The 26111-nt window shown below is 38.7% G+C and overlaps 1 protein-coding gene across 2 annotated transcripts in view; it reads right to left on the reverse strand.

Moving 5' to 3' along the window:
* Positions 1-2463: 2463 nt before the first annotated feature.
* LOC120099144 (fibronectin type III domain containing protein 3C1-like) overlaps positions 2464-26111 on the reverse strand; it is a 29575-nt gene continuing 5927 nt past the window's right edge. For both annotated transcript variants that reach the window (XM_087601224.1, XM_087601225.1), the window contains exons 3-20: positions 25038-25093; positions 24603-24742; positions 22980-23039; positions 22414-22552; positions 22166-22219; positions 21320-21441; positions 21059-21233; positions 19978-20064; positions 19682-19820; positions 12436-12507; positions 11661-11779; positions 11435-11537; positions 10931-11037; positions 7570-7844; positions 7051-7263; positions 6537-6703; positions 3955-4076; positions 2464-3253 (exon numbers count right to left, since the gene is read on the reverse strand). In XM_087601224.1, the coding sequence (XP_087457350.1) occupies positions 2957-3253; positions 3955-4076; positions 6537-6703; positions 7051-7263; positions 7570-7844; positions 10931-11037; positions 11435-11537; positions 11661-11779; positions 12436-12507; positions 19682-19820; positions 19978-20064; positions 21059-21233; positions 21320-21441; positions 22166-22219; positions 22414-22552; positions 22980-23039; positions 24603-24742; positions 25038-25093 (2447 nt within the window). In that variant the 3' untranslated portion in view covers positions 2464-2956. The remainder of the gene's footprint in view (positions 3254-3954; positions 4077-6536; positions 6704-7050; positions 7264-7569; positions 7845-10930; positions 11038-11434; positions 11538-11660; positions 11780-12435; positions 12508-19681; positions 19821-19977; positions 20065-21058; positions 21234-21319; positions 21442-22165; positions 22220-22413; positions 22553-22979; positions 23040-24602; positions 24743-25037; positions 25094-26111) is intronic.

Below are 26111 nucleotides of genomic sequence, written 5' to 3' on the forward strand. Positions count from 1 at the left end.
AGTGGAAGGATTCTTGTGGACAGCATGGAGCTGATCATGGAGCACCACAGGCAACTCTTTCCTGTTGGCTTCCTTCAGGGATTCTTCTATAGAAGAATTCCTGGTCTATAGACCAGGAATGTTGAGGCTTTCCCCTGGCTTCCTGGGAGATTGTGCACACACATTGGTGCATGGAAAGCTGTTTAAATTGGTGTATCGGTGGGGGACATTGTCTCTGGATCATCTTCCTCAGCTGCCATCTTTCTGCCAACCCTATATTTCCTGCACTGCACATTTGAATATTTTCAACTGCTATTTCATGTTAACATTTAATAATTGTACACAGTGACATTTTAACACATATATGCAGCACACACTGATCAAGCCTTGTCCTAATCTCTTTGACACTTATATTTTGAGCCTCCTTTTGGAGTTTTAGAGGAATGCTTAGAGCATTTGAGGGTCTCTTTTGTAATTCCTCAAAATGTTCTGACTATCGTTTAGCCCACTATGTTGTAGAACACTATGAGCTATTACATTTGTCTGTCTCTTAATACCCCTTAACCAATCTTATCTTTCCTTCTTGTCCACTTTCTTCCTTGTGTTGTACAATCCAACTACTTTAGGTCTCTGTCTATGAGCTAAAGTCATGTGATATTTCTTTTTCTGTGTTTGGCTTATGTCACTTAAGAGACTGTCCTTCAATTCTGACAGTTTTGCTACAAATGACAGGATTTTGTGTCTATGGCAGAGTAATACTCAATTGTGTACCTAAACCAACCACTCTTTCTTTCTTTCTTTCTTTCTTTCTTTCTTTCTTTCTTTCTTTCTTTCTTCCTTCCTTCCTTCCTTCCTTCCTTCCTTCCTTCCTTTCCTTCTTTCTCTTCTTTTCCTTTGGAGAGTCAGAATCTAGACATAGCTTTTCTGTGTAGCCCTGTCTCTCCTGAAACAGGCTAGTATCAAACTCAGCGATCCACCTGAGTCTGCGTCCTGAGTGAAGGAAATAAAGACAATAGTCCCAATCTTGTCTGCTGCCCAGTTCAGTCACATTTTTTTAATCAATGGGCATTTATTGTGGATAGGGTTGCAATGCTGTTTAGTAGTGTTTCTTCCTAAAATGTCTAATTTATTGCAAGTGTTCCAATCTAATATCAGAGATCAGGTGGAATACATGTGGAACTGGATTTATTGCAATTGTCACTTTGGACTATCTGGTATTGGCTTACTGTGAATCAAATTGTCTCTGTCACATGATAACAACACAGTGCTTATAGAGTAGCAAGACTGAGGAGTGGAGAGATGGCTCAGCCATTAACGACAAGGCTTCCAACCAAAAATATAAGAGAATGAAGAGTGAACCAATATGTATCAAACTGTGGTGATACTTGTATAATATCACTTATCAGTGTCCAATAAAAGACTTAGTCTTAAAATACAACAGAATTGTCACTGGCCTTTAGAAGTGGATATCTTTATCCTGAATATAAGATATTCAGTGTTAAAAACTACTGAAATAGGAAACAGCTTCTTAAACATTTTCAGTGAGGGCTGTAAGTTTCTTGAACTATTTCGAGCAAAGTTCCTGGAGGGTGAACAGTGGGAATTGTGGAACAGTAGTGAGATGCTTTGTGTCTGACTACAAATGGATGTGAATCCATCTATGGTGAGAGAAAACAAAGATAACACTCCGTGTCAATATGAATGCATATAATTGTGCAAGTTTACAATATTTGACACAAGCAATGGGAAGGACAGGCTGTTTTAAAGAGCTTACAATGGTAAAGAATTATTCTCTACATTGTCCTTTCCATTTTGCCTGCTTCCTATTACAGCAAAGTGCTATAAGTACTATTTCCCACTACAGTGGATGAAGGCTAATCTTAGTTGTCACAATGACTGCATCTTGAGTCAAGTAAAACCCAAGGTTCTGGGTACTCCCGGGAAACATTTTCTTAATTAGATTATTTCAAGCAGGTAGACCCATCCTAGCTTTTGCCCAAACCTTCTGGTGGATGATTACACCAAAGGACACAGGACAAGGAAGTGTTGTTTTCTTTTGCCTGCCTTCTCTTACTCTTTCTGGCAAGTTTATCTATCCTGTTGCTATCTGATATTAAATTCAACTTCTTCATGATTCCAATGCAATCAGAAATCCAGCAGCTCTCTTGGAATCCTCAGGGACACACGCACCAGACTGAGAGTGCTGAGACATCTGCCCTGCGGATGAACTACTAATTCTTGACTTTTTTGTCAAGAGATAGTCAGTGTTGGACTATCCAGACCACATATGCTCCTAGGCATTCTGTGTGTATGTGTGTGTGTGCATGTGAATATATATATATATATATATATATATATATATATATATATATATATATTTAGCTCTGTTCTTTAGCAAATCCTAAAAAAACTCACCATCAGATCAGGGTGGAAAGCAATAGCTGAATGTATTATTTTGTACAAATAAGCACACACAAGAAGTTTGGTAGATATATTTTTATTAATTCATGTGGGTGTTAACAGGACAGATTGAAGTGATCTTTCTTATTTTGTTCTAAAATAATTTCAAAATAGTGTTGTCATTTCATAGTCCTAATTTTCTTTGAAAATGTTAACTTGAAAATGAAGTCAAAACGTGTTTTCCACAAATAACTGAGTTTTATATAACAAGACAATGTTTGTTGAGAGAACAATGGAAATGGTAAAATTGAAGGTACATGTTTCCTTAGAAATCTCTCTACTGTCATAAAAGCTTGTAAAGTGAAGATAGCGATTTTTGTTTTTTTTTTTTAATATTTTGGTTTCTGTTTTGTTTGTTTTCTGCTACTACTTTGCATCAATAAGCATTAAGTATATGATTAATCATTGAGATATATCTACTTTCTAACTAAAAGCATTAAGTATACACATGAGCATTAAGATGTCTCTAAGATTTCTAAATGTGATATAGTTTGTTTTCTTTTTTCCTAATCATAGACTAGATGAACGAGAAGAACTGAATTGCAACAGCACACAAAACAGCAATAAGTGCAAACCCTACCTTGCACTTTTCCCCTTTCTCACTGTGGTTGCCTTTTCCTTTACCCCCACTGCCTTTGTCATGCCCTGAGTGATGCTTATAGGTCGAGAACAGAGCACTGGGGCTATATGGCCCCCACAGCTCTTGGAGACCATTGAAGGTTTCATATTGGCGTCCTGCACAGACCTTGAAGCGGTAGCGTGAATTTGCATCATAGTTCGAAAAGGAAAAGGAAGTGTTTGGTCCTTTGTAAATCTAGGGAAAAAGGATCAAAGGAAAATTATGGTTTCCTTTTCAATTCAAAGTAGATAGAATTTTATAACAAGCAAAATGAAAATTATTTCATGAACATGTTTGTAACAAAAGAAGAAGTTTACTCAATATTTCTAATGTCCTGAGAGGATTCAGTATTGCTTAGATAATTTTATTCAATAAAGCAGAGCAAACCCTACAACTTTTAAAGCTTAAATACATTATGTATGTGAACCATGGGTTAAGGCTAGTAGGAATCAAGAGATACTGCATAATTCAATGAAATAAGTAAGTTAGTTGTCTCCAAATAAAGACATACATTTTATGGATGAGATGGAATTTGGGATAAGATTTAGTTGAACACCTTTAGAAATGACTTACTCCCTGCCAAAAGGGCAACCCTCCACTGGACATAGAACTATAAATCAGTTTCTTAATCCTGATTATCCTATAACTCCTCACTCCTTAGACCAGGCTGGCCTCAAATCCAAGGTCCACCTGCCTCTGCTTCCCAAATCTTCGGATCAAAGGCAGGTCCCTCCACAACCTGGCATTTTATTAAGGCAAGGTCTCTACCTCAAACTTGCTAGGTAGTCAAGAAAAGCTGTCTGTATCCTACTGCCTATACCCAACAAGTGCTGAGGATAAAGAAATGTACTGCCATGCCTGGCAAAATGTTAAAGACTAAATTTGAGACAATATACCTGATGAGCCTTTTTTCCGGTGTTGACTTGAAGACAGTACACAATGGGGTCACCTTTAATTGGTTCTAAAGTCTCCCATTTGATCTCGCAACAGTTGTTATTCAGTGGATGTACTTTGGGTGCTGGGAAAAAAATTGCATTTTAGAAGGCTCTATTTTTTTTCCTAAATGAATTCTACTTTTTAAAAAATGATTTCAAATGCATTGCAAAAAGACTCATGCAATCACACAATCAACCTAATATATGAAGTACATAGCCATACTTTAGAAAGATATTTATGTATTTTGAGTGACGGTCTCGCTATGTAGATGTAGATGGTTTGGAACTCGCTGTGACGACCAGACCAGCTTTGAAGTCACAGATATTCACCTGCCTTTGGCCATCTTGTGCTGACTTTAAAGGCATGTGCTACCACATCCAACAAAGTATAATTATTATTGGAAATAATTTTGTTATACCATGAGGTACCATAATTGTAGCAAATCCTTAACAAAGTTATAACTTAATAGTGCTTTTCTGTTTAAGTTATATAAACTTTAATAGTGTCTCTTTAATTCTAGAATAATCTGCATTGTATTTACATAGTACATTGTACATTTAGAAGTGTTTTTGTATTAATAAAAGCATTATTGTAGGAGTTCAGAAATTATGTGAGACAGAAAGGAGAGGATAATTTATTTCATGATATTATTCTCTATATTTTAAGAAAATGGAGAGTAGCCATGGCAGGACAATGGAGGGTGACATAAAAATCTCACTCTGTGTATTTACAGGTTGTTATCAATGTTCTTAATGGATGGATAGTACTTGGTTTTGTATGTTTAGGTGGGCAATTATATCTTATCAATTGAATCTAAAAAGAAAAAAGAAAAAAGAAAATGGAAGCTAAACATATAGGTACGGTAGTCAGAACAGAAGAAGGCATTATTGTCATCTAAGCACGATTATTTAAATTGAATTCATTTCAGTTAGCAGGGCAATAAAGAAGAATGATTTCATATCAACGTTGAACTTGGGGCCTAGAGAGATGAGTCCAAAGTTAAGGCACTGGCTCCTCTTTCTGAGAACTGAGGTTTAATTCACAGGAACCATATGTCAGCTTAGAACTGTCTGTAATTCCAGTTACAGGGGATTTGTCACAGTTGTACATGAAGGGAAACATTAATACACAAGGAGTAAATATAAACAATGAGTCGACTCACGAGGAAAGACAGGATCAAGCAGACATCCCAACTGGGAAATGGAAAAGCAATCCTCAAGTCCAAGGTTCTGAGAACTGCAGACTCGTACTCATTGTTAGTGTGATACATATAGCACTTTACTCCTCAGAGTGTCTCCCATCTGTGGGACTCAATGTCTCACTCTTTTTCTAAAGCTTTATTGGAATCATTAATTCTATTTTATGTGTGTTTGCCTGCAGATATCTATGGGTAGCAGTGTGTATGCTGGTGTTCCTAGAGGTCAGAGAGGGCAGGAGATGACCTGGAACTGGAATAATGAATGCATATTTTTGAACCAGCAAGTGGGTATGGGAATCGAACCCAGGTCCTCTGAAAGAGGAACAAGTGCTTTTAAAGTCTGAGACATTGCTTCAGCTCCATGTCTTACTTTTAAAAGTGTAGTGGTGAAAGTAGATGATCTCTAAGATATTTAAAAATACTGATTGTGGGAGTTTTATTAAACCATTTTTATGGTTTCCAAGGCATGGATTCTCTGTGAAGCCCTGGCAGTCCTGAACTCACTCTGTAGATGAGACTGGCTCCCAGAGTGATGGGATTAACGGCTTGCCCCACCACTATCAGGCCTGAAATCTTCAAGAATCTTACATTGCCCTTTAAATCCCCAGTTAAGCATATTTTTGTGGAATTTTCCTAGTAGTGAATTTTTAAAAATTACTTCTAGTTTTATAGTAAGATTTAATTTTTAAAATTTTAAACTGTTTATTTCACATGTGTGGGTGTTTTGTATACATGAAAGATAATGTCTGCACCACCTTTGTGCCATGAATCTATGGAGGCCAGAAGGGTAAATAGGTCCCCTGGAACTGGAATTAAGACACTGGTGATCTTCCAAGTAGGCAGACACTGGGAATCAAACCCTGGTCTTCTGGAAGAGCACCCAGTGTTCTTAACCACTGATCCAACCCTCCAGCCATGAGATTTAATTTTTAGTCAGCAAACAAAACAACAGGTTTCTTCATGGCCTTCTCATGCCCTTTTAGAATTGATTAATTTCCTCATTTGCTGTTCATCCAGCTTCCTGCTCTCTCATGCTACTGGGACGTCTCCACCTCCAACCTTCCCCCTTCCATAGTATGTGTTTGATGCCCTCAGTACCCCTTCCTGAGAGCCTATCTTCCACCTTTTGATTTCCAGTGCCCTGGCCTCTACCAAGAATTACTGTAACCTAAACACATTGATATAAAAACTCAAAAGGAAGAGTTTTCATGAGACAGTACATGTAGCCTGTGTCTTTCTGAACCGGGTCTTCTGACTTAATCTCGTATTTTCTAATTACGTCTCAATTCAATATATGTTCTGTAGAAGCACCAGTAAAATGGCTACTGTGTGTATTCCATTTACCTTTAAGTGCAGTTGGTGGGGACTTGGTTGTAGTGAAAGTGTAGATGTCAGACTCTGGTCCTTCCCCAGCTTCATTACACGCCTGGATTTTAAACTTGTATTGTGTATATTCAGTCAGTTTTTGCACTTTGTGAGTCACATCTGTCCCACGGTAAATGACAGAAAACCTGAGAGAAAGAAGATAAAGATCGGGGGGGGCAGTGTTATAGTCATCACTGAAGCCCAGAGAAGTCTAATTAAGCCAATAAGGTACAACAACAACAAAAAGGCCAATAGAAATCAATATGGTTGCATATGTGTGTGTGTATGTGTGTGTGTGTGTGTGTGTGTGAGAGAGAGAGAGAGAGAGAGAGAGAGAGAGAGACAGAGAGAGAGAGAGAGAGAGACAGAGACAGAGAGAGAGAGACAGAGACAGAGACAGAGACAGGGAAAGAGAGACCTAGCATGCCCGACAGGATAAATCAGTTTAATCTTCTTTCTACTGCAGTAGATTTTAATTGGGAAGTGTATTTACCTGCCAGATCGGTCTTCCATTAGTAAGTTGTAGCTGATAAAGATCGCACGTGACTTTTTGCTGGAGACTGTGCCCCATTTGAGTCTGAGACTCTGGTGTCCATAGACCACACAATTAAGCTGTGGAGGCTCTGGTGGCAGTGGTTTGGTTTTGCATCTTATTGATGGGCTAAAAGGGCTTAGTCCATAATGATTGATAGCTTGAATTCTGATTCTAGTGGTAAAAGTAAAACGTATGAGTTGATATTTAGTAAATAAAATTATTTTCTTCATATACGCCAACCCACTCTATTTATATTAGAATGATGATGGTACTGAGTACAAGACAGATTTCCAAGAAGTAATTACTATTGAGAATATTGATGGCAAGCAGACATGGGCTCTTGTTGCTATCAACTCTCACCAATTAAGTAGAACTCTTTTCAAAAGGCATCTGAAGTGTATGAAATACACAAATGTGTATGTGTTCAAAATTCTCAACACTCTCTTCATGTACCCAAAATAAGATATAGTGACTTACCGGTATGTAGTATTAGGTTGTAGATTTTTCAGAACATACTCGGTTACCCTTTTGACAGTCACGATTTTTTTATCTCCATATTCAATGTTATATCCAGTGATCTGAGAGCCATGGCAGTCTGGCTCCTCCCACCGGATAGCTATGCAAGTTGATGACTGCTTGGCAGGCACTTTGTTTTCAACTTCTTGTAACATTGGAACCATTGCTGGTACCGTTCCAGGTGTTGTCACTTTTGCAGTTCCTCCAAACATTCCAACCCCAACTATATTTACAGCCTGAAAAACACATGCTTTGTTAGCAATTCACTTCAACCATTTTCTGTGCATGGACCATTTTGTGGCATAGGGAAACCATGAGTCTTAGACTCATATTCTAACCTTTTGTTTCTATGCTGCAGGAATAAAAGGTGAGACTCGCAAGCTGCATTTTTAGGAATGAGAAGTGAGCACACCAGGGAAAGAAAGTTGAGGGTGTTGATGTGGATATTTTTGGAAAACTATACCTCTAAAATGTCACCTACCACTACACTAAGCTGTTCACTATTAGTCTTCATGCTTGAGTTTCTATCTCTGTTTCGATACCATCCAGTTAATCAATTTCAGTTTCCTTGGGAAAGCATTCATTATCATGTTGTTTGACATTATAGTTTTATATATATATATATATATATATATATATATATATATATATATTCTGTACCTATTTTCTTCTGGAGACAATGTTTTCTATATGTATAGACCAACACCACAACCAGGAAATCGCCATTGATAAAACCCACTCGTGTTAGTCAGAATTGTGTGCACTCCCTTGTGTGAGTATTTAAGTTTTATCCAGTGACTAGGACTACTTCAATTTTTTTTCTTTTTTTCAGAGCTGGGGACCGAACCCAGGGCCTTGCGCTTGCTAGGCAAGCGCTCTACCACTGTACTAAATCCCCAATCCTCAATTTTAAGAAGTTTTCCTTACAGGTTCCTGTGTCTTTCTCTTATAGCCACAGAATATTCCTATACTGTCCATCTCCTCACCTCTGGAAACCACTAATTGTTAGCCATCATTACTACAATTTTGACATTTTCAGAATAGTATATAAATTAAAAAGTGCTACAGATAAACTTCGATGCAGGCTCAGTTTCCAGTTATGCCAATGGTGTGGAGAGCTTTCAGCAATTGTGTATACTAATAATTTATTCACTTTTATTACTGAACAGTGTGTCATAGTGTAGGTGTATCATAGTTTATTTAACCACACATTTGTTGAAGGATGTATGAGCTACATTTAGTTTTATGTCCTACAAGTAAACGTTAGATGCTACTGTGCTCTCTTTGGGAAGGGCTATACTTTTCATTGGTAACACATTGGTAACATCGATTTCCTCATGTCTCAGGCAGCACTCGTTGGACCATTAATTACTCCTTAGCTTAGGCGGTCTGAAAGAGATGGAAAGGTGTTTCCTGGTGCATTTCCCTAATAGTCAATGTTGCTGACCCTCTTTTCTTGCACTCATTTGCCATCTGTATATTCTCTTTGCTCACTAATCTTTACCCATTTCCTAACGATGTTTCAATTCACTGTTGAATTTGGAGAGGTGTTTATACTTTTAGGTGCTATTCCTTTGTGACACACACACACACACACACACACACACACACACACACACACACGTACTTCACAAGTATAATCCTCCAGCCTTTAAGTTCACTTTCATCCTGTTTTGACGGTAGAGAAGTAAAAGTTTAAAGACAGAGCTTCTTGCTCTGTTCCTCAGGTTGGAGCAAATCCTCTGAGTGTTAGGGATCCTAGAATTTCAACCTTGAGTAGTAGTCGAGACTCCGTGTACATGCCATTTTGCTTGCCTTGGTTTCTGGTTTTATTTTAGTGTCTATTCTCTGGAAAGGAAGACTGTTAAACTCACTGTTAATTTATCATTAAATGATTTGTAGAATTCTCTAGTGAATCCTTTTGGGGCCTGGAATTTCTGAGTGTTTTTTTTTTTCCTTTTCTATTTTCCGGAGCTGGGGACCGAACCCAGGGCTTTGCGCTTGCTAGGCAAGCGCTCTACCGCTGAGCTAAATCCCCAACTCCCTGAGTGTTTTTAATATATAGAATTAATTTCCTTTATCACTTCAGGGTTATTTATATCACCTAGGCTCAGGTTTAGAACTTTTAACTTTTGAGGACTAGTTTCATTTGTACACATTTATATATGTAAAATTATTCTCTGTTTGTAAAAATAATGCTGTTTTCATCCGGAAATTAGTGATTTCTATACATTCTTCTTAGTGGAGATGAACCCAGGCCTCTTACTCTGACTGCCTTCATACCTCACAGACCCCTCAAAAACTGACTTCACTCTGTTCGATCTCAAGGGTGCTTTCTTTTCTAAGTGCCTTTCACCTTTACCTCTTCAGTGCTTGCAAGCAGGCCTTAGGCATTCTAGCCCAACTGCTCTGATTACCTCCTGCCTGTAGTCTTTGTCTAAAGGAACTCATGGCAACTATCAGAGCTGGCACCTTATGTTTCTAACTTCAGGCAAAGCCTGTTCCTGTCGTGCGTCACAGCCTTCAATCTATCCCTACTACGTTGTTTTTTCCTGTCCTCTCCTCTATTTCGTCTGTTGCCTCCAGTCTTGTCTGATATGTTTTCTACCCTGCAGGCTCTAGACAGCCCTTCCCTCCCATATCCCTGACGCTCTGCTCCTAGCTACAGACAACTCCCTTCTTGTGACAAACACACATCTGACCATTACTCAGAGACAGTAGATGACTCCCTTGAGGTTTCCCACCAGCTCAATTCCACCCCAATTCCTGGGACCCTGGATTGGTTCATTGAGGGTAGCTCCCTCAAAGACACCCCACTGTTTGAATCCCATTGATGAGGGATGTCATGAGAATCTCAACTGCTTCCCTTCTCTGAGAGGAAGAGGCAAACTTCCTTCTCCTTAAGCAGGCAGATGGCACTTGCCAGGGTCCTACTGCAGTGTTCATTTACCCTGAGTCTCTATACCTACTTACATATAGCATCATTCACTCTGTCTCCTAGATAACGGCAGTTTCCTTACACCAATGGTCACCACCATAACCAGTGAGAGGCTTTCCCCTCTCCTCCTTGAAGCATTCATATTGTCCAAAGGGGATGCTACCATCCAGTGCCAAGGGTATCTCTGAGACAAAAACTTTGTCACCCTGAGGAATAGAATGGTCTATCTGTGGGTTGGCCTAGATGTTCAGGGCCTGGATGTGCCCCACTGACTCCTTTCTCTGTATATATCAACGTTTCCTGATCCCTGCATAGTATATTTTTCTACTTCTGTTTTATATTTTTAACCAGAAACTATTGGTATTCACAAATCAATTTACTTACTGCACATGTCTTTTCAGAGCTGGGGCACTCCTTTTTGTCATGATGAGTACCTTTTGCTTTTTTGCCTCGCACAGGTGCTTCAGACTTCCCATTAACAGAACGATTGTCTACAAAATATGTAAAATCTACTCAGTTTCCCTTTTCTCCTCAAATCTAGGTTGGTACTAGTGATGTAACCCAGTGTTTTGTGAATACTAAACACAAATACCATCATTTGGTTACATACGGAGTCCCTAGGATTTAGCAGTGTTTCTTTAAAACAATAAAACATATTGTACAGTGAGTTAAGACAACTCTTTAAAACTGTGTCAAGTAACTTCATAACTTGACTTTGACATTAAAATGATGGGTTGTCAATTACCAATGATTGGTGTGCTCAGAATTATTCAATTCTGTTCTAACAGGAAACCCCACTTGCTAACATTAACATGTGCGCACCAATCAAAAGTCACAGGATAGGAAGTTTAGGGACAGTTGTCAGTCATATAAGGAAGCCTTACTCACCAAGAAGGTTGACATCCCTTCCCTTGGTTTTACTATGTAAGGGCTGCGAACTGCAAGACTCAGGAGGAAGAGCAGGTGTCTGAATTGTCAATACATCTGAAGGCTGAGAGAAACACAAGGTGTTGTTACTACTGTACTAAATTCAAGATCAGCGTCAGAAAACATTTACTGATAGGACACTTTAGTTCAATTCTCCATTGGAGAACTTTGCTTTGTGGTTTCTTACACGGCTTTGGCCTGCAGGTGAAGTGCAAAAGACCCTAAGTTTATAAGTGGTGCCTGGTTGGAGGTCATCGTACAGGAATTCCTGCAGTGTGCCACTGTAGATTATTTTCCAGAGATTCCCTGAAGGAAGAAGAGAAATTTGGTTCAATTCCTTCATCAATCATGTATAAATGTTGTAGGTCACCATAATAGTTAATGTATGCATGGTATAAATTTTTTATATATACATATATATATATGCGCAATCTGTATATCATATGTATGCTAAGAAACAACCAGTTTGGGAAATAAGTGGATCCAATAGTATTTTTAAAGATTTATTTGTTTTATGTATCTGAGTATACTCACTGTCTTCAGACACACGAGACCTCATTACAGATGGTTGTGAGACTTGGGGATTGAACACATGACCTCTGCATTAGCAGTCAGTACTCTTAATCACTGAGCATCTCTCCAGACCCAACCCAATAATATTTTTATAATTGTTAAATAATTTCATTCCAGAATAGTTAAAGAAAAATTGTAAGTGACCAGTAAATAGTAATTTCTTATTAAAATCCAAAGGAATCCAAATATGTTCTGGGTTTTGGTTTATAAGTGTGGATTAAACTAGATTTTCTTGTACTGGTAATTGTCCCATGTTCACACGAGACACCTCTATTTGGTGAATCCAAGTGAAATATTTGTACTGGACCTGTGAACTATATTTTGAAAAAATTCTACATGATTATAAGATTATTTCAAAATAAAATCTTTTAAAATTTGTGTTGACTTACCAGCATCTGAATTTTCACAAACTTCTAAACTGTAACTTGAAATTTTCATTTCACCATTATCTTTTGGTAAATCTAACAGAAGAAATAAATTTAAGTGATACTTTCAATCATAAATGTTCATAAAAATTTTATCTCGAGACTCCATGAGAGAGAGACCCAACCGCCAGGTCAGGTGGGCACTCCTGAGGCTGCAGAGGGGAAGAGACCACCAACACTGCTCACCCCTGCCCACATCCCTGGCCCAAGAGGAAACTGTATAAGGCCTCTGTGCTCCCGTGGGGGAGGGCCCAGGAGCGGCAGGACCCCTGCCTGAGACACCGCCGGAACCTGAAGGAAACAGACCGGATAAACAGTTCTCTGCACCCAAATCCCATGGGAGGGAGAGCTAAGCCTTCAGAGAGGCAGACAAGCCTGGGAAACCAGAAGAGACTGCTCTCTGCACACACATCTCGGACGCCAGAGGAAAAAGCCAAAGACAATCTGGAACCCTGGTGCACTGAAGCTCCTGGAAGGGGCGGCACAGGTCTTCCTGGTTGCTGCCGCTGCAGAGAGCCCGTGGGCAGCACCCCACGAGCGAACTTGAGCCTTGGGACCACAGGTAAGACCAAATTTTCTGCTGCAAGAGAGCTGCCTGGTGAACTCAAGACACAGGCCCACAGGAACAGCTGAAGACCTGTAGAGAGGAAAAACTACACGCCCGAAAGCAGAACACTCTGTCCCCATAACTGACTGAAAGAGAGGAAAACAGGTCTACAGCACTCCTGACACACAGGCTTATAGGACACTCTAGCCACTGTCAGAAATAGCAGAACAAAGTAACACTAGAGATAATCTGATGGCGAGAGGCAAGCGCAGGAACCCAAGCAACAGAAACCAAGACTACATGGCACCATCGGAGCCCAATTCTCCCATCAAAACAAACATGGAATATCCAAACACACCAGAAAAGCAAGATCTAGTTTCAAAATCATTTTTGATCATGATGCTGGAGGACTTCAAGAAAGACGTGAAGAACTCCCTTAGAGAACAAGTAGAAGCCTACAGAGAGGAATTGCAAAAATGCCTGAAAGAATTCCAGGAAAACATAAATAAACAAGTAGAAGCCCATAGAGAGGAGACACAAAAATCCCTGAAAGAACTCCAGGAAAACACAAACAGTTGAAGGAATTAAAAATGGAAATAGAAGCAATCAAGAAAGAACACATGGAAACAACCCTGGATATAGAAAACCAAAAGAAGAGACAAGGAGCTGTAGATACAAGCTTCACCAACAGAATACAAGAGATGGAAGAGAGAATCTCAGGAGCAGAAGATTCCATAGAAATCATTGACTCAACTGTCAAAGATAATGTAAAGCAGAAAAAGCTACTGGTCCAAAACATACAGGAAATCCAGGACTCAATGAGAAGATCAAACCTAAGGATAATAGGTATAGAAGAGAGTGAAGACTCCCAGCTCAAAGGACCAGTAAATATCTTCAACAAAATCATAGAAGAAAACTTCCCTAACCTAAAAAAAGAGATACCCATAGACATACAAGAAGCCTACAGAACTCCAAATAGATTGGACCAGAAAAGAAACACCTCCTGTCACATAATTGTCAAAACACCAAACGCACAAAATAAAGAAAGAATATTAAAAGCAGTAAGGGAAAAAGGTCAAGTAACATATAAAGGCAGACCTATCAGAATCACACCAGACTTCTCGCCAGAAACTATGAAGGCCAGAAGATCCTGGACTGATGTCATACAGACCCTAAGAGAACACAAATGCCAGCCTAGGTTACTGTATCCAGCAAAACTCTCAATTAACATTGATGGAGAAACCAAGATATCCCATGACAAAACCAAATTTACACAATATCTTTCTACAAATCCAGCACTACAAAGGATAATAAATGGTAAAGCCCAACATAAGGAGGCAAGCTATACCCTAGAAGAAGCAAGAAAATAATCGTCTTGGCAACAAAACAAAGAGAATGAAAGCACACAAACATAACCTCACATCCAAATATGAATATAACGGGAAGCAATAATCACTATTCCTTAATATCTCTCAATATCAATGGCCTGCACTCCCCAATAAAAAGACATAGATTAACAAACTGGATACGCAACGAGGACCCTGCATTCTGCTGCCTACAGGAAACACACCTCAGAGACAAAGACAGACACTACCTCAGAGTGAAAGGCTGGAAAACAACTTTCCAAGCAAATGGTCAGAAGAAGCAAGCTGGAGTAGCCATTCTAATATCAAATAAAATCAATTTCCAACTAAAAGTCTTCAAAAAAGATAAGGAAGGACACTTCATATTCATCAAAGGAAAAATCAACCAAGATGAACTCTCAAACCTAAATATCTATGCCCCAAATACAAGGGCACCTACATACGTAAAAGAAACCTTACTAAAGCTCAAAACACACATTGCACCTCACACAATAATAGTGGGAGATTTCAACACACCACTCTCATCAATGGACAGATCATGGAAACAGAAATTAAACAGTGATGTCGACAGACTAAGAGAAGTCATGAGCCAAATGGACTTAACGGATATTTATAGAACATTCTATCCTAAAGCAAAAGGATATACCTTCTTCTCAGCTCCTCATGGTACTTTCTCCAAAATTGACCATATAATTGGTCAAAAAATGGGCCTCAACAGGTACAGAAAGATAGAAATAATCCCATGCGTGCTATCGGACCACCACGGCCTAAAACTGGTCTTCAATAACAATAACGGAAGAATGCCCACATATACGTGGAAATTGAACAATGCTCTACTCAATGATAACCTGGTCAAGGAAGAAATAAAGAAAGAAATTAAAAACTTTTTAGAATTTAATGAAAATGAAGATACAACATACTCAAACTTATGGGACACAATGAAAGCTGTGCTAAGAGGAAAACTCATAGCACTGAGTGCGTGCAGAAAGAAACAGGAAAGAGCATATGTCAGCAGCTTGACAGCACACCTAAAAGCTCTAGAACAAAAAGAAGCAAATACACCCAGGAGGAGTAGAAGGCAGGAAATAATCAAACTCAGAGCTGAAATCAACCAAGTAGAAACAAAAAGGACTATAGAAAGAATCAACAGAACCAAAAGTTGGTTCTTTGAGAAAATCAACAAGATAGATAAACCCTTAGCCAGACTAACGAGAGGACACAGAGAGTGCGTCCAAATTAACAAAATCAGAAATGAAAAGGGAGACATAACTACAGATTCAGAGGAAATTCAAAAAATCATCAGATCTTACTATAAAAACCTATATTCAACAAAATTTGAAAATCTTCAGGAAATGGACAATTTCCTAGACAGATACCAGGTATCGAAGTTAAATCAGGAACAGATAAACCAGTTAAACAACCCCATAACTCCTAAGGAAATAGAAGCAGTCATTAAAGGTCTCCCAACCAAAAAGAGCCCAGGTCCAGACGGGTTTAGTGCAGAATTCTATCAAACCTTCATAGAAGACCTCATACCAATATTATCCAAACTACTCCACAAAATTGAAACAGATGGAGCCCTACCGAATTCCTTCTACGAAGCCACAATTACTCTTATACCTAAACCACACAAAGACCCAACAAAGAAAGAGAACTTCAGACCAATTTCCCTTATGAATATCGACGCAAAAATACTCAATAAAATTCTGGCAAACCGAATTCAAGAGCACATCAAAACAATCATCCACCATGATCAAGTAGGCTTCATCCCAGGCATGCAGGGATGGTTTAATATACGGAAAACCATCAACGTGATCCATTATATAAACAAACTGAAAGAACAGAACCACATGATTATTTCATTAGATGCTGAGAAAGCATTTGACAAAATTCAACACCCCTTCATGATAAAAGTCCTGGAAAGAATTGGAATTCAAGGCCCATACCTAAACATAGTAAAAGCCATATACAGCAAACCAGTTGCTAACATTAAACTAAATGGAGAGAAACTTGAAGCAATCCCACTAAAATCAGGGACTAGACAAGGCTGCCCACTCTCTCCCTACTTATTCAATATAGTTCTTGAAGTTCTAGCCAGAGCAATCAGACAACAAAAGGAGATCAAGGGGATAAAGATCGGAAAAGAAGAGGTCCAAATATCACTATTTGCAGATGACATGATAGTATATTTAAGTGATCCCAAAAGTTCCACCAGAGAACTACTAAAGCTGATAAACAACTTCAGCAAAGTGGCTGGGTATAAAATTAACTCAAATAAATCAGTTGCCTTCCTCTATACAAAAGAGAAACAAGCCGAGAAAGAAATTAGGGAAACGACACCCTTCATAATAGACCCAAATAATATAAAGTACCTCGGTGTGACTTTAACCAAGCAAGTAAAAGATCTGTACAATAAGAACTTCAAGACACTGAGGAAAGAAATTGAAGAAGACCTCAGAAGATGGAAAGATCTCCCATGCTCATGGATTGGCAGGATTAATATAGTAAAAATGGCCATTTTAACAAAAGCAATCTACAGATTCAATGCAATCCCCATCAAAATACCAATCCAATTCTTCAAAGAGTTAGACAGAACAATTTGCAAATTCATCTGGAATAACAAAAAACCCAGGAGAGCTAAAGCTATCCTCAACAATAAAAGGACTTCAGGGGGAATCACTATCCCTGAACTCAAGCAGTATTACAGAGCAATAGTGATAAAAACTGCATGGTATTGGTACAGAGACAGACAGATAGACCAATGGAATAGAATTGAAGACCCAGAAATGAACCCACACACCTATGGTCACTTGATTTTTGACAAAGGAGCCAAAACCATCCAATGGAAAAAAGATAGCATTTTCAGCAAATGGTGCTGGTTCAACTGGAGGGCAACATGTAGAAGAATGCAGATCGATCCATGCTTATCACCCTGTACAAAGCTTAAGTCCAAGTGGATCAAGGACCTCCACATCAAACCAGACACACTCAAACTAATAGAAGAAAAACTAGGGAAGCATCTGGAACACATGGGCACTGGAAAAATTTTCCTGAACAAAACACCAATGGCTTATGCTCTAAGATCAAGAATCGACAAATGGGATCTCATAAAACTGCAAAGCTTCTGTAAGGCAAAGGACACTGTGGTTAGGACAAAACGGCAACCAACAGATTGGGAAAAGATCTTTACCAATCCTACAACAGATAGAGGCCTTATATCCAAAATATACAAAGAACTCAAGAAGTTAGACCGCAGGGAAACAAATAACCCTATTAAAAAATGGGGTTCAGAGCTAAACAAAGAATTCACAGCTGAGGAATGCCGAATGGCTGAGAAACACCTAAAGAAATGTTCAACATCTTTAGTCATAAGGGAAATGCAAATCAAAACAACCCTGGGATTTCACCTCACACCAGTGCGATTGGCTAAGATCAAAAACTCAGGTGACAGCAGATGCTGGCGAGGATGTGGAGAAAGAGGAACACTCCTCCATTGTTGGTGGGATTGCATACTGGTAAAACCATTCTGGAAATCAGTCTGGAGGTTCCTCAGAAAATTGGACATTGAACTGCCTGAGGATCCAGCTATACCTCTCTTGGGCATATACCCAAAAGATGCCTCAACATATAAAAGAGACACATGCTCTACTATGTTCATCGCAGCCTTATTTATAATAGCCAGAAAGTGGAAAGAACCCAGATGCCCTTCAACAGAGGAATGGATACAGAAAATGTGGTACATCTACACAATGGAATATTACTCAGCTATCAAAAACAACGACTTTATGAAATTCGTAGGCAAATGGTTGGAACTGGAAAATATCATCCTGAGTGAGCTAACCCAATCACAGAAAGACATACATGGCATGCACTCATTGATAAGTGGCTATTAGCCCAAATGCTTGAATTACCCTAGATCCCTAGAACAAACGAAACTCAAGACGGATGATCAAAATGTGAATGCTTCACTCCTTCTTTAAATGAGGAAAAAGAATACCGTGGCAGGGAAGGGAGAGGCAAAGATGAAAACAGAGACTGAAGGAACACCCATTCAGAGCCTGCCCCACATGTGGCCCATACATATACAGCCACCCAATTAGACAAGATGGATGAAGCAAAGAAGTGCAGACCGACAGGAGCCGGATGTAGATCGCTCCTGAGAGACACAGCCAGAATACAGCAAATACAGAGGCGAATGCCAGCAGCAAACCACTGAACTGAGAATAGGTCCCCCGTTGAAGGAATCAGAGAAAGAACTGGAAGAGCTTGAAGGGGCTCGAGACCCCAAAAGTACAACAATGTCAAGCAACCAGAGCTTCCAGGGACTAAGCCACTACCTAAAGACTATACATGGACTGACCCTGGACTCTGACCCCATAGGTAGCAATGAATATCCTAGTAAGAGCACCAGTGGAAGGGGAAGCCCTGGGTCCTGCTAAGACTGAACCCCCAGTGAACTAGTCTATGGGGGGAGGGTGGCAATGGGGGGAGGGTTGGGAGGGGAACACCCATAAGGAAGGGGAGGGGGGAGGGGGATGTTTGCCCGGAAACCTGGAAAGGGAATAACACTTGAAATGTATATAAGAAATACTCAAGTTAATAAAAAAAAAAAGATATTGTCTAAACGTTTCAAATTTTCTAGGTCTTTTATTTCTGAAGTGCAACAAGTTGGAATTAAACTTGTTTAAACATATCAAAGCATTATATTTAACTTTGGAACTTTTATTAAAATACTTCTTGTTACTCTAAAAAATTTCATCTCATAAATTATAACTTTTCAAAAATTGTTATATTAATATCTCTATAATAATAATAATGCCTAAACATAATAGAATCTATATACATGCATTATCAACCATCAAGCATTTAGAAACCATTTCCAAATTTTGATGAAGGGACTAAAATAAAAAGCATATAGTGAATAATTAACATTTACCTAGTTTATAGGTAATAAATTTGTATAAATATAAATTCTGGTTAAGTTGACATTCACCTGTTACACATACTTCTATCTATGGTCCTTATTTTGGATATAAATACATCTTACTTGGATGATGGTTTTCCACAGACTGATATAAACTTCAACCATTTGCTCACTTGTGAATTGTTAAGCCATCAATAGGAAATTCTATATTAAATTATAAAGACATTATAGGGGTTACAAGTAAACTCACTTGTAGGGCAGAGTAGTTCCCATGCAAATGAGAATATTTGCTTAGTGAAAGTGAAGGAAGACATCTTCTCAATAGTAAATACTAGTATAGAGAGAACAAAGTTTCCACAGAGAAGCATTATTTACCCCATCCAATTGTCACTTGGCGGGCATGGATCGTTCCCACTACGTGTGGTTTATTAGGGCATCCAGGCCTAGCTGGACGGGTAGTATATTTTACTTCTCCACTGGGGTTGCTCCTTCCTTCCAGATTGTAGGCAAAAATCTGTTTGAGTGAAAGAGATCATTTTATTGATCAATGGAAATTACTGTGTGGTTTAATAATGTATAGAGTACCTGGTGTATGAGAATCTCCAAGAATTAATTGCCAAATAAAGTTTCATTTCAAGAGAAAAAACCAACTTATAAGTCATGCTACATACCCGAAACTTGTATGTAGTATTTCTCTGAAGATTTTTCACGGTGCAAGAGAGGTCCTCTCCATTGTATTTAGGTTTAAAACCTAATCCCTAAAAATGCAGGAGAGTAAATTTATCAAAAAAGACTAAATTCAAGGCTTAGCTTGAATTTACTGTCCACCTGAAAGGTTTTGAACCCCAACGTGGTCTGCATCAGGTCCTCTGCTTCTATGTTATGATGTTAGCTTGGTGTTCTGAGAGACTCCTAACAGAGGGAGTGAGGGGATGTCTCTGACTTTTTGCCTGCTTCTGGGACCCTTTCTCCTCTTGTTGGGTTGCCTCATCCCACCTTAGTATGAGGTTTTGCCCCTAGTCTTCTGGTAACTTGATATGCCATGTTCAGTTGACATCCTTGGAGGGCTACCATTTTCTGATGGAATGGGATTGTGTGTATCTGGGGAAGACACAGGTTGGAAAAGCTGGGACAAATGGAGGAGGAGAAACTGTGTTTTGGGTGTACTGTATTCTGTGAGAGAAAGATCTATTTTTCAATAGAAAATGGAGGTAATTTTTGTTTTCCAAAGGTCACTTTTTCAGGAAGTAATGAGGTAGAACATGTGAAAGCAGGTAGCCTATTAGTTACAATCCGGAACTCATCTCAATGTTATGAGCTTAATTCAAACTTTGGTAACATGTGCACAGTAACTCGTACTAATTGACTAGCTCTTTGACACAGATTTGGAATTTCTAACGGAAGTAGTTACTCACACATGAGGAAACTAGATAAGAAAGGCCAGGACTTGAGAATTAATTTGAAGGTGCTTAAAGATAAGTGTGGCCACAGAGAGTCACCTAGAACAGGCCTGGAGTTGAAGATGCTAACAGGCTTCTTTGTATAGAGACTGAATAGAGCATGGACCTCTTGCATTCAGCTCGTTGTGGGATCAAGGAGGCCTATGCAGACCTACACAACACTGTCTCTGCATTGATTCCACTCTGAACACAGGGACTCAAGGTTTGTTTGTTTTCCAAGTGAGAAGTCTAAAAAGTTATTGAAAGGTGAGGTGAAGATCATAGAGTAAAAAAGAAGGAAAAGGAGACTTACAGACTTTGCTTCCTTCATCTCTAGCACATAAGTAAGGGTATCATTAGGGTTTGGGTTTGTTGGGGCACACCATTCTAGAGACAAACTGTAGACTCCTGCCTCTTTCAACTTAGGTGGCAGAGGTGCTGAAGGCGTGTTTTCCGACGTATAGAAGACTGCTGTTTCACTGAAATTACTGGAACAACAAGTTGAAATGAAAGCATTATTCTTAGGACCTCATGGTAGGATAGCCTTTCCAGTGGTGCAAATAATTCAGTGTACCTGCAGCCGAAGTGATTTTTGGCAGCCAATCTGAAGGAATATTTTGTCGATGGGCTCAGTTTAAAGAGCTTGTGCTGTTTCCTGGGCCCAGTGTAACAGCTTTTGAAGTCTTCACCTATGCCCTAGACAATGCACACAAAATATTACCAAATTTAAAAATACCACACTTAACACATGTTCACCACAGCATTAACCATTCAAATTCAGGTGATTTTTTAAAGATACCTGTGTACCAGGTCTAAGCTACATGGGTTCTTAACATTGACTGAGGGAACTGGACACAAGTCCCTTGACTGAGGGAACTGGACACAAGTCCCCATCCCTAACCCACAGTGTTAACTGTTAGTTTCTTCCCATTGAACCTCACAGGATGTCCAAACCAGAGATAAGGGCAGGTCCTCTGACCAGCAGTAGTTGGCCAACACAAAATGAACTCGATGGTAATTTGGAAGATTTTAGGGGGGGCATATAATTCATTGCCTAGCATTACCTACAGGTCTTTTAAGTATATATTATGGTTTCTGAGTTTGTGTCTTTATGAGACTTCTGTGTGTGCCCAAGTGTGTGTCTTTGGGTCTATATGTGATCCTTTGGTTTTTTTCTTGGCTCTAATTTCTTGTGGTCACCTGGTTATTTTGTTCTGTTGTGGTTTCATTTTTAACTGTATCTTATTCTATTATTTTATTCCCATGTCTTGTGAGAGGCCTATTTTCTAAAGAGAAATCAAAGGTGTGGATTTGCCTACGAGTGGGTTGGAGTGCAGGTGTCTGGAGTTGGTAGAAAGGAAACAGTAATCAGAGTATATTGTATGAAAAACAATGTCTTTTTAATAATAAATGACCATACCTCATCCCATTCCAATAGAAAGTGGCTTATTTTGGATCCATTATCATTGCAACCCTGAAAAGGTCAGAACGATTAATTTGTGATCATTTATTGTTATACAGCACTCATATATCCTGCACATATATTGAGTATATGTTTATGCAGTGAATTTGTACTGCAAAATTTTGTATAAGGATATTTGTTTTAATAACAATTTAGATTTAAGTTTAAGATACGCATTGAGATTCTTTTCACAGTAAAATCCTTACTTTCCATTGTAAGTTCAGGCTGTTCTTGGTTCTGCTAATCAGTGTGGGTGCAAGAGGAGGGTCTGGTTCACAGCCTGGTGTTGTGAAGCTAACCACTTCAGACACATTTCTGTGTTCTCCATCTCTTATGATTGCAACTCTGAAAGGGGAACAGAAATTGTTGTAAGAGGTAAGGTCCTGAGTTGTATGTTTGTTTTTCTAGACTTATTCTTTGTTCTTTTGTTGACACTTATTGAGTATACATAGTAATGGCTTTCATTATGGCATTCTCATATATGACCATCCTCCTCCCTCCCCTTAAGCTCTTTGGTCCCTTCCCATGCTCACTGATCTCCTTTTTCTTTCTAACGGCTCACTTGCTTTCTACTTTCTTGGTTTTTCTTCTTTACCTTTTTTGCTAGCCTTATGAGTTTAAACTATGGTAGCTTATCTGAGTACTTATGGGCACTTTGCCAGCAAATAAGTAGCTAGGCTGCCTTCAGGAATTCTAAGTACTAATTCATATAGATTAAGGAGTCTTGGCTGGCTACAGGCTGCTGGTAGGTTGTGTGGGACACAGTTCCTACCTTAAGAAGTAGACCGTGCAAGGCTGTAGATCATGTAGGACCACAGTAACGCCATCACCACTGTGAAGACAACGTTTGTTTATATGGGATCTCACATATGTTTAACAGCAAAGTAACCAGTCCTAGTCTCATAGTAACTGAATAACTGATAAAGAACCACAAGAATTCCTGAAGTTTTTATCACTTTAAACCCCTTTATATTTGAGCAATATAGTATTGTTTGTAGGCTGTAGCCTCCATTTAGGAGCATATCAAGTTTTTGGGGGATGGTATGATCTGGGAGGTATGTGGTTTTTTCCACCATCTAGTGGACACACAACAGAGCTGCTCTGGGTCTCTAAGGCAGCTACTTAAGTTCGGTTGGTGCGGATACACATCTGCAAATCCAGTCATCTGCCCATGTGCACACCTGCACCCAGAGGAAGCTGAAGGAGCTGAACAAAGTAGTCATCAGGAAGGCAGCTACCACAAGTTCTCAGTTTGTCTTGTCCCTTCATTAAATTTTTATACTACAAACCAGCAATGATGTTACTCATTCAAAGCAGTCAATTTGTATTGTACTACTGAATATATTTAACGATACTAGTACAGATCTGCTTTTAGTAGTTAATTTAGAGTGCAGATAGCAAATGCTTTGAAGAACACACTTCTCGCACAGTTCATTCATTCATTTTATGAGGCACTTTCTGGGTGAGATCCTGTCTGTCACATGAACAGAGGGATTATATTCCCTTTGTCTTCCTGAGCAGACACCAAGGAATTTGTTCTACCTCCAGATCCCATAAAGCCCCCTCTAAAATGGAAGGTATTGATAGTTTTAAGCAAAGGCTACTCAAAAGCTAACGGTAATCAAGGAGGAAGCAAACAGGCAATCTCCTCCTTCTGCTGTAGCTCCTCCTCTTCACCGTCCTTCCTCTCTCAGTACTGAGAGCTACGTTATATCTTTTAAAGATAGTGGTGCTTGTCAAGTACATGTCATACCAGAAAGAGATTTCCACGCAAGCCAAGTTTGCATATCCGCATCTCTGCTATGCAGTACAGCGGATTGTAATTTGGGATTATTAAATCGCACAACTTTAAGTGCTAATTATCAAAGAAATAAAACTTTACATAATGTCACATTTTTCTTTTTTTCTCTTTTTCAAATAAAATCACATTTTCTTATCAAGTCTCTGACTAAAGAAGAAAAAGTGTCAAAATAAATTTGTATTTATCCATCCATCCATCCATCCATCCATCCATCCATCCATTCATCCATCCATCCATCCATCTAGGTTTTCAAGTTATGGTTTCTCTTGAGTATAGCCCTGGCTGTCCTGGTCCTCACTCTATAGACCATTCTGGCCTTGAAATCCGGGATCAGCCTGCCTCTACCTCCTTAGTGCTAACATTAAAGGTGAGCACCAGCACTGGCTGGCTGGTGAGCAGATATTGTTAAAACATAGTTTGACCTTATCGTGATTTGTGGATTGGTTTGGTAACCTACTACTAAGAACTTGCCCCACTCAAAAAGAATTTAGGAGAATATGAAGAAGTCATCCTATGTATAACTTGGGGCACAATGACTATATGTTTCTATTGTACATTTGAATTAATTAATATGATACAATTAAAAAGACTTACGTATAAATGTGTTTATAGATTCTGTTTTTACCACTGCTGGACAGTGCCAATTCAAATGTCATAGGAAGATTAATATCATATTTTTCAGTATTGTTCAGAGTCCATGACACTGTAGCTGATCGTGTTTGAATATTAGAAACCTAAAATGTAGAAATACAAGAAGTATACTTAAAAATCATAATATGTACTCTTGAATGCAAACTTTTCTTTAGTTGTTTGAGACTAGGTTCAATTCCCATATTATGTGCTTAAATACTCATTAATAGTTAGCCACCATTCCTATCTTTAATGATCCCACATTGGATGTTAATGTATCACTCCAGAAGATTTTGAAAATATCAACGCAGTAAATACTCTAGAGAACAATAGCAGTGATTTTGGAGGGTTTAGGTAGGAGAGTTTGGAGAGCATTAAATTTTCACTTTTGTTACGTACCACAGGTTTTTCAATGTTGAAAAAACATGGCTTTGTTCCATATTTTGTATTGTGTCCTAAAGGTAAGAAAAAAACACCTCAAACAAAATAATACATTGACAACAGAGAATAGAGTTAGTTCACATTATAAATATATCATTACTATGAAAAGTAGTAAGACCCAACTAAGATTTATATTAACATAAACTCTAATAGGATATTTACAAAACTTCTGAATTTAAATAAAATCAGCAAAATGTGTAGGATTGAAATCTATAATTATTCATTAGAAGACAACTAGAAAGGATTCAAGGACATATTTCTTTATTTAATATGTATAGTTGTGTGTGTGTGTTGGTAGGAATGTAGTTCATGACCTTTGGCATACTATACAAGCACTCTAGCACTGACATTGATCCTAACATTCCTCATGGTTTTAAAAGGCAGCCTCGGTATGACTTTACCTATGTTATTTGGACTTCAAGAGTGCACTAAGTGTCCTGTCATTTGCTACATATAAAACCTGAAGGACATTATACTAAATGAAATGAGCCAAGCTCAGAAAAACAAATATGTCATGATCTCACTTGTATGAAGAATTTAATGAAGTTGAAAGACACATAACAATCAGGGCATAGGAGCAGGGAGGAATTGCTGGTCCTAGGGAGTAAACTTCATATAGGAGGAAGAGGTTCTGGGAGCTCTTGAGCAGCAGGGTGAGGTAGTCATTATAAGGTATATTTCAATACAGGAGACAGACATTTCATATGTTTCAACGTAAAAAGCAGTCCAAATTGATAATTGAGATGATTGTTTTAGCTTCATTTACTAATTCCACATCATATTTATATATTCCATATATAAGTATGTGTCAAAATGTCTCATATCACTTCATGAGTTTAGGCTTATTATTTGTCAATTAATAATAAATTAAAAATAAATTAGAAAAATGGAGGTACACATTAACGAGTTAAAAAGGAAACAGAAGCAAAGAATGTCACTCTAATATTTTGAGTTGGCTGGCAAGGTGACATGGGGTGTAAATGTGCTTCCCACCAAGCACTGTAACCTGAGTTTGAACCCGGGGCCTGCATC

Source organism: Rattus norvegicus, chromosome X (genome assembly GCF_021556685.1).
Source record: "Rattus norvegicus strain SHRSP/BbbUtx chromosome X, alternate assembly SHRSP_T2T, whole genome shotgun sequence".
Classification (NCBI taxonomy): domain Eukaryota; kingdom Metazoa; phylum Chordata; class Mammalia; order Rodentia; family Muridae; genus Rattus; species Rattus norvegicus.